The sequence below is a fragment of the Ascidia mentula genome, chromosome 4 (genome assembly GCF_947561715.1).
Source record: "Ascidia mentula chromosome 4, kaAscMent1.1, whole genome shotgun sequence".
Lineage (NCBI taxonomy): Eukaryota > Metazoa > Chordata > Ascidiacea > Phlebobranchia > Ascidiidae > Ascidia > Ascidia mentula.
Genome location: NC_138569.1, coordinates 12,147,981 through 12,157,429, shown reverse-complemented (window position 1 = coordinate 12,157,429; position 9,449 = coordinate 12,147,981). Strand labels below are relative to the sequence as shown.

The following is a 9,449-nucleotide window of genomic DNA, read 5'->3' as shown; positions in this document are numbered from 1 at the left end:
TGTGCGATTTCAGCACTTTTCCAATTTGCAGTATATGACTTTTCGATGAAAAATATTTTTTTGCAGTACAAGCTTTATTATACAGTGGAAAACGCTGATACTCCAGTATTGCTTTTGCGGTTGCACAACGTATGTAACTATGCGATTTCAGCACTTGTCCATTTTGCAGTATATGACTTTTCGATGAAAAATATTTTTTTGCAGTACAAGCTTTATTATACAGTGGAAAACGCTGATACTCCAGTATTGCTTTTGCGGTTGCACAACGTATGTAACTATGAGATTTCAGCACTTGTCCATTTTGCAGTATATGACTTTTCGATAAAAAATAATTTTTTTCAGTACAAGCTTTATTATACAGTGGAAAACGCTGGTACTCCAGTATTGCTTTTGCGGTTGCACAACGTATGTAACTATGAGATTTCAGTACTTGTCCATTTTGCAGTATATGACTTTTCGATAAAAAATAATTTTTTTCAGTACAAGCTTTGTTATACAGTGGAAAACGCTGGTATTCCAGTATTGCTTTTGCGGTTGCACAACGTATGCAACTGTGCGATTTCAGCACTTTTCCAATTTGCAGTATATGACTTTTCGATGAAAAATATTTTTTTTCAGTACAAGCTTTATTATACAGTGGAAAACGCTGATACTCCAGTATTGCTTTTGCGGTTGCACAACGTATGCAACTATGCGATTTCAGCAATTGTCCATTTTGCAGTATATGACTTTTCGATGAAAAATATTTTTTTGCAGTACAAGCTTTATTATACAGTGGACAACGCTGATATACCAGTATTGCTTTTGCGGTTGCACAACGTATGTAACTATGCGATTTCAGCACTTGTCCATTTTGCAGTATATGACTTTTCGATAAAAAATATTTTTTTTCAGTACAAGCTTTATTATACAGGGGAAAACGCTGATACTCCAGTATTGCTTTTGCGGTTGCACAACGTATGTAACTATGAGATTTCAGCACTTGTCCATTATGCAGTATATGACTTTTCGACAAAAAATAATTTTTTTCAGTACAAGCTTTGTTATACAGTGGACAACGCTGATATTCCAGTATTGCTTTTGCGGTTGCACAACGTATGTAACTATGCGATTTCAGCACTTGTCCATTTTGCAGTATATGACTTTTCGATGAAAAATATTTTTTTGCAGTACAAGCTTTATTATACAGTGGAAAACGCTGATACTCCAGTATTGCTTTTGCGGTTGCACAACGTATGTAACTATGCGATTTCAGCACTTGTCCATTTTGCAGTATATGACTTTTCGATGAAAAATATTTTTTTGCAGTACAAGCTTTATTATACAGTGGAAAACGCTGATACTCCAGTATTGCTATTGCGGTTGCACAACGTATGTAACTATGCGATTTCAGCACTTGTCCATTTTGCAGTATATGACTTTTCGATGAAAAATATTTTTTTGCAGTACAAGCTTTATTATACAGTGGAAAACGCTGATACTCCAGTATTGCTTTTGCGGTTGCACAACGTATGAAACTATGAGATTTCAGTACTTGTCCGTTTTGCAGTATATGACTTTTCGATAAAAAATAATTTTTTTCAGTACAAGCTTTATTATACAGTGGAAAACGCTGATACTCCAGTATTGCTTTTGCGGTTGCACAACGTACGTAACTATGCGATTTCAGCACTTGTCCATTTTGCAGTATATGACTTTTCGATGAAAAATATTTTTTTCAGTACAAGCTTTATTATAGAGTGGAAAACGCTGGTACTCCAGTATTGCTTTTGCGGTTGCACAACGTATGAAACTATGAGATTTCAGTACTTGTCCATTATGCAGTATATGACTTTTCGACAAAAAATAATTTTTTTCAGTACAAGCTTTGTTATACAGTGGACAACGCTGATATTCCAGTATTGCTTTTGCGGTTGCACAACGTTTGTAACTATGCGATTTCAGCACTTGTCCATTTTGCAGTATATGACTTTTCGATGAAAAATATTTTTTTGCAGTACAAGCTTTATTATACAGTGGAAAACGCTGATACTCCTGTAAGATTTCTGTGCGCGTAACTTTCCATGTGAGGAAATTTCACAATAATGGAAACGTCACAATGCCCCTACCAATTGTATGATGCAAGACTAGTGCCAGCAGTCTTAATGTTTGCCACGTGTTGAACTTGTCCGCGTGCATTAAACTGTTTTTGGTGATTAAATATCTGTTGTAAATTGCAGTGAATTGACTTAAGTTGATAACAAAATAGTGACTGCATAACGTAAATTCACCTGGTGCAACCGAATGCTATTCGAAGTCGGTCCTTATGCATCTTGTATTGGTGAGTTCAATAATGTTGTCTGTTATGTTGCATGTGACTGTTCGCTAATATGTGTTTGTTTGTTTAGTGAACGTGTCACAGTTTGTTAACTGTGCCGCAGAAATAAAAGAATACTGTTCTTTCCTGACGGTGCGGTCAAACCCCTGTGACAAGGCTAGCTGGTCGTGTTACATCGTTAACAAACTAGGAATCGTCAACAAGCGAAGGATCGACGATTGATTTGGTCACCACGGACATTGCCGTGAAATTGCATCACAAGTAAACCGTATGACGGAAGATCAAGAAAACGAAATAGCAGAGGCTTTAAAGGCTCTACAAGATAGCTACGCTTGCGCAGAGAGTCTTATGAAGAAGCCGCAAGATCTTTCAGCGCTACGTGAGTTCCTGCCCCAAGTAAATGCAAACTTTGATAAGCTAATTGAACTTCACTCAAATATGTCGGATACTGATAAACTACCTGAGATAATCTCGCGTGAGCGAGATTATTGCCAAAACAAGCAAAAATTCGATGAAAGGGTCGCAACGTGGATATCGAAGCTGCATGACCCGCAGCCTAGATCCGTTCCCCTACCATTGTCACCAGTCGACGCGTTGTCTGTTCACTCGAGTAGAAATTCAACCTCGAGTTCTATACGAAGTGAAATTCGACGCAGTAAGGTGAAACTAAAGCTTGCGAAATTCGCAAGTGCTCAAGAAGCCGAAAATGTACGAAGGGCCTCAGAAGAAGCAGATAGATTACGTCGTACGGCCGAGCTGGAAGCAGATCGTGCACGTCGTACGGCCGAGCTGGAGGCAGAACGAATTCGACGTGAGGCAGAGAATGAAGCCCGGCGCATCAGCGAAGAAGCGGAGAAGCACGCTGCGCAAATGCGCCACGATTTGCAACTCGCTGAAGCTGAAGTGGAGGCATGGGAGGAAGAGTCTATCGGTAATTCAAGCCTGGCGTCTGTTACAAAAGGTAGTTCAATTTCTATCCCTCGCCCACGATTACTGTCAAATGTTTTTCAACATACGAACTCACAGTTGCCGTCAAATGCTGTACGGGGCTCGTGTCCACAAATTAGGTCAAATGCGCAACAAATGGAAGCGCCCGTGAACGTGCCCGCACCACGCATCGAGAAGCATAGGACTGGTACGTTTGGTGAAATCCCTCGTGCAGACGCAAATAGATGTTGCCCTAGTCCCCAAAATATCTCGCCACTACCAAAGACGTATCAGGACGCATACCATGTGAACTTGCCGAGTCCTGAAGTAACCAAATTTGATGGTGATTCACTAAATTACTGGCTATTCGTACGACAGTTTGATACCTACATTGCTAAGAAGGCCCACAATGATGAGATGCGGCTGTTGTATTTGGTACAGCACTGTAAACCCCATATTAGGGAAAAAATTGAACGCTTTAACGCGAAAGATCCAGCCGAAGGGTACAGGCTTGCCTGGCAAACCTTGTATAACGAATATGGCCAACCTCACATTATCGCACAAAGATGCGAAGAACAGCTGATGTCAGCTCCTGTTGTCAAGGACAACGACCCCGATGGTCTTATGAAATTATCTGTGCTGTTGGACAAATGCTGTACGGCACTACATGGTGAGATAAGACATGCTTCTAGTGTTGATTCCATGGATGTCATGTTGGCTGTTATTAGGAAACTCCCGTTTAGCATGCGAAAGGACTGGGTTTCGATGTCCGCACAGATTGAACATGACACTGAAAAACGAGCTACCTTTGCGACTCTTACAGAGTTTGTAGCACTAAAAAGCAAGGTTGCAAACTCGATTTTTGGTAAGGCGCTGTATTCATCAAAGGAAGACAACAAAGGAAGCCGCCGGCCGAAGGCAATTGCGCACAGCACTGTGGCGACTTCTGCGCCGAAAATTAAGGACAAAAAACACGTGCCAATGAAGTGTTTGTTGTGCAACGGGAGCCATTCTCTTGACGCATGTGTCCAGTTTAGGAAAATGTCGTGGAATGATCGACGCAGGTTCGTGCGTTCAATGGGTTTGTGTTTTAAGTGTTTAAGGGCTGGCCACCGTGCTAGAGACTGTGATTCCAGTCAAAGTTGTTTAGTCAACGGATGCGATGGTAAATCGCACCACAAATTGCTGCATTACCCAGCCCCTCCTACTGTATCCGAAGGGGTAAAGAATGACAATCCTGCTTGTGCTACGATCCGAAGTCGCGAGTACAGTGCAAGTGTCAACGCGTCTAGTGTGTACCTGAATGTTGTACCTGTCGTTGTTCGCCATGGGACCACTTCCATTGCCACGTACGCTTTTCTGGATCAGGGTTCAACCACAACGTTTTGTGAACGTAAGTTGGTAGACAAATTAGGTGCGTCTGGACGACCCAAACAAATTTTGTTGAACACAATGACGACACCGCAAAAACTGGACACAATCGCAATTTCTGTGTCAGTCGAACCACTTGATGGAGGTGAGCAAATAAACTTGCCAGAAGTAGTGGTTGTTGAACAAATACCTGTGAAACCGAACAAGTCTCCCACCTGGAAAACTCGGAAGATGCACCCATCAATAAGGAGTCTACAACTGTCTTCCATTGCTGGTGGAACTGTCACATTGTTGATTGGTGCTAATGTACCTGTGGCACATCGTGTACAGTGCAGTCGTCCTGGAAACGACGAATGCCCAGATGCCGTGAAGACGCCTCTTGGATGGTCTTTGCTAGGTCGATCGCTCGAGGCTGTACGCAAATCTGCTGCAGATGCCAACTTTACTTGCGTCATGGACACCGCCCATACCATGTTTCTAAGCGACGAGAGTGACCTGATCCCCAAAGAAGAAGACGAATTGTTTGGAAGTCCTTTCTCCAGGGAAGATCGGAGGGCGTACCAATTGATGAAGGACTCCGTTCAATACATTGATGGACATTATGAATTGCCACTGCCGTGGAGACATGATCACCAAGTTTTGCCTAACAATCTGAAGATGGCCAACAAAAGATTAGAATCGTTGAAACGTCGATTGAGCAACGACGAGAAAATGCATCAGAAGTACGCTGAGCAAATGCAAGCAACAATCGACAAAGGATTTGCCGAAGAAGTACCGGAGGAGAAACTGATTACCAAACATCGGACGTGGTACATACCTCATCATGGTGTTGTGAACCCTCACAAACCTGGTAAGTTGCGTGTTGTGTATGATTGCGCAGCTCAATACCGTGGACTGTCTTTGAACCAAACGTTGATGCAAGGTCCTGATCTTGTCAACAGTCTACTTGGCGTCTTGTTGCGTTTCCGCAAGTCGCCGATTGCCTTGGTAGCTGACATTGAGGCCATGTTTTACCAAGTGAGAGTTGCCCCTCGTGATCGTGACAGTTTGCGTTTCCTTTGGTGGCCTGGTGGGAACCTGTCAGGTGAACCTGTGCCCCACAGAATGAATGTACATCTCTTCGGGGCAACTTCGTCTCCAAGCTGCGCAACCTTTTGTTTACGTCAAACCGCTAGTGATTTTGGGAGTGAATTTGAACCCATTGTTGCCTCTACGGTTGAACGTAATTTTTACGTCGATGACTGCCTCACATCGGTGACAGACGTTGAAACTGGATTACAGCTTGTCGATGGTCTGCGCTCCTTGCTTGAGAAGGGTGGATTTCGCTTGACCAAGTGGTTGTCAAACTGCAAGGAGATTCTTGATCGCTTACCGGAAAATGAATTATCAATGGCTTTGCAGGTGCGCCCACTGGATGCTGAATTACAAGAGCGTGTGCTTGGTATACAGTGGAATGTTCATGCTGACGCATTTCTGTTTGCTGTTTCGTTGCCAATGAAGCCGCGCACTCGCCGAGGCCTCTTGTCAACTATGAATTCTCTATTCGACCCATTGGGTTTTGTTACCCCCGTCGTGTTGAGAGCCCGGCTCATTTATAGGAGCTTGTGCAAGCAAGAAATTGAATGGGACGAAGAGATGCCTGCTAAGGACTTACGAAAATGGGAGAAGTGGTTAGTCTGCTTACACAGCCTGCAGGAAAGGCGCATTCCACGATCATTTGGATTTGGTGTCAGCGCCAATGTGATAAGAAGTCAACTTCATGTGTTTGCTGACGCATCCAAAGAAGCCTACGGAGCTGTGTGCTACCTCCGATCAACGAATAAAGAAAGCGAAGTGACCTGTACCTTGGTTATGAGTAAATGTCGCCTAACACCCCAGGGTGAAAATTCTATTCCACGGTTGGAATTGATGGCTGCTGTTCTGGCTGTGGACGTGGAACTGATTGTCAGAAAGGAAATGTGTTTGGACCTGCGTCCCTCTATATTTTGGACGGATTCGTCTGTGGTGCTGCAAAGCATTAAAAATGATAAACGAAGATTTCCGTTGTTTGTCTCTCGTCGTTTGGCAATGATCGAGAAGAATACCTGTGTGAAGAACTGGAAACATGTTCCGACGACGGAAAACCCTGCTGATTTGGCTTCGAGGGGAGTCTCAGCCGATGCCCTGGTGAGGAGTGAATTGTGGTTTGACGGACCATCGTTTCTCAAGAGGACGCCCGACTGCTGGCCAAATATGTTTGGTGACGCTGCTACAGATCCGGTTGAGGTTAATGTATTTGATAAGAAACCTTGTGGTGTGTTTACTGTGGTAGAGAAATGTCCTCCCACAGATGTTTTAATAACGAAATTTTCTTCGTTGTATCAACTTAAACGTGCCGCTGCATGGTTTTTGCGTTTGAAGGCAGTTCTGCGAAGTGCGAGAACCGCGAGATTTGGCTCCTCGGCCCTGAGAGTTGATGAGCTGCAGACGGCTGAAGCCGAGTTGGTGAAATATGTGCAACGAGGTCATTTCTCACAATGGATGATAGCAATTACCCCAGATGGAAACTTGAAGAAACCAAGCAAGTCATCGGCAGTTTTTCGTATGGATCCTGTGATGATTGATGGAATGCTTAGGGTTGGCGGTCGTTTGGAAAAGGCGCCTATTCCTTTTGAGGCCCGACATCCTGCCATTTTGCCTCACAACTCGTACCTGACTGAGTTGCTAATTTCCCATTTCCATGCAGAGTGTTGACATTCTGGCGTGAACCACATTCTGTCCCAGATGAACCAACGCTATTGGATCGTTAAAGGTGCAGTGGCGGTGCGACGTGTTCTCCGCGCATGTTTGGTATGCCGGCGTCGCAACGCAAAGCCTGAAGGGCAAATTATGTCCAATTTACCGCCAGCTCGCCTGCAAATGAATGAATTTCCCTTTGCATTTACAGGAGTCGATTATTTCGGACCTCTAGTCGTCAAGCAAAGGCGCTGCGAAGTTAAGAGATGGGGTTGTCTCTTTACATGCCTAACTACAAGAGCAATTCATCTCGAGGTGGCACATGACCTAAGCACCGATGCCTTTATAAATGCCTTTCGCAGATTTATTGCTCGTCGCGGCGAAGTGCTGCAAATTTATTCCGATAACGGCACGAATTTTGTGGGTGCTGCGCGTGTTCTTCGTGACGCCGTACGTGAATGGAACCAGAACCAAATAGAAGAGTTCTTCAAAAAGAAAGAAGTTCAGTGGCACTTTAACCCACCTGGTGCAAGTCACATGGGAGGTGCCTGGGAAAGGATGATTCGGTCTGTTCGACGCGTCCTCTCCTTGCTGACGAACGAACGAGTCCTCAACGATGATCAACTGCAAACGTTTCTGCTTGAAGCGGAATCAATTATCAACTCGCGACCCCTGACTCCGGTCACACTTGATGACGTTGGTGAGTCACCATTGACACCTAATCACTTGCTAAGGATAAATCCGTCCGGAGGGATGCCTCCAACCGTCACAAGTGATCGGGACTGCTACGCGCGCCGGGGTTGGCGCAAGGTCCAATATATTGCAGATCAATTTTGGAGACGATGGTCCCGGGAATACTTGCGTGCAATCATCGCTCGCCAGAAGTGGCATCATGAGAAAAGAAATGTCCAGGTCGGTGATGTTGTCCTTCTGGTTGATGATGCTGCCCCCAGACGTTCTTGGTCGATCGGTCGCGTTGAATCAACCAATCCTGATGACTTTGGTGTGGTCCGCAGTGTTCGAATTCGATCGAGAGGAACGATTGTGCGAAGACCCATTCACAAGCTGTGTGTGGTCGTACCAGTTGATGGGAGAGGAGACGATCACCTGCCACACGATGACCCGGCGACAATGGTCGCTGAGAAACACTGATAAACGATTGATACAAACGCGCGTCGAAATTGTGTTGTAAAAATTGAACGTCGCTGCGACTTATCAATTTTGGGGGGGAGTGTAAGATTTCTGTGCGCGTAACTTTCCATGTGAGGAAATTTCACAATAATGGAAACGTCACAATGCCCCTACCAATTGTATGATGCAAGACTAGTGCCAGCAGTCTTAATGTTTGCCACGTGTTGAACTTGTCCGCGTGCATTAAACTGTTTTTGGTGATTAAATATCTGTTGTAAATTGCAGTGAATTGACTTAAGTTGATAACAAAATAGTGACTGCATAACGTAAATTCACCTGGTGCAACCGAATGCTATTCGAAGTCGGTCCTTATGCATCTTGTATTGGTGAGTTCAATAATGTTGTCTGTTATGTTGCATGTGACTGTTCGCTAATATGTGTTTGTTTGTTTAGTGAACGTGTCACAGTTTGTTAACTGTGCCGCAGAAATAAAAGAATACTGTTCTTTCCTGACGGTGCGGTCAAACCCCTGTGACAAGGCTAGCTGGTCGTGTTACACTCCAGTATTGCTTTTGCGGTTGCACAACGTATGTAACTATGCGATTTCAGCACTTGTCCATTTTGCAGTATATGACTTTTCGATAAAAAATAATTTTTTTCAGTACAAGCTTTATTATACAGTGGAAAACGCTGATACTCCAGTATTGCTTTTGCGGTTGCACAACGTATGTAACTATGCGATTTCAGCACTTGTCCATTATGCAGTATATGACTTTTCGACAAAAAATAATTTTTTTCAGTACAAGCTTTGTTATACAGTGGACAACGCTGATATTCCAGTATTGCTTTTGCGGTTGCACAACGTTTGTAACTATGCGATTTCAGCACTTGTCCATTTTGCAGTATATGACTTTTCGATGAAAAATATTTTTTTGCAGTACAAGCTTTATTATACAGTGGAAAACGCTGATACTCCAGTATTGCTATT

At 43.7% G+C, this 9,449-nt stretch overlaps 2 protein-coding genes across 2 annotated transcripts; both read left to right on the top strand.

Moving 5' to 3' along the window:
* The first annotated feature begins 2,587 nt into the window (after positions 1 to 2,587).
* LOC145898097 (uncharacterized) lies at positions 2,588 to 7,348 on the top strand. Its single transcript, XM_082986533.1, has one exon. It carries the CDS (start codon positions 2,588 to 2,590, stop codon positions 7,346 to 7,348), a length of 4,761 nt encoding a protein of 1,586 aa, XP_082842659.1.
* Positions 7,349 to 7,378: 30 nt separating this feature from the next.
* On the top strand, positions 7,379 to 8,482 carry LOC145898095 (uncharacterized). Its single transcript, XM_082986532.1, has one exon. It carries the CDS (start codon positions 7,379 to 7,381, stop codon positions 8,480 to 8,482), a length of 1,104 nt encoding a protein of 367 aa, XP_082842658.1.
* The last annotated feature ends 967 nt before the right edge of the window (positions 8,483 to 9,449 follow it).

Excerpts from the sequence above, each read along its gene's own strand:
- LOC145898097 (XM_082986533.1), top strand. The coding sequence starts at position 2,588 with ATGACGGAAGATCAAGAAAACGAAATAGCAGAGGCTTTAAAGGCTCTA.
- LOC145898095 (XM_082986532.1), top strand. The coding sequence starts at position 7,379 with ATGAACCAACGCTATTGGATCGTTAAAGGTGCAGTGGCGGTGCGACGT.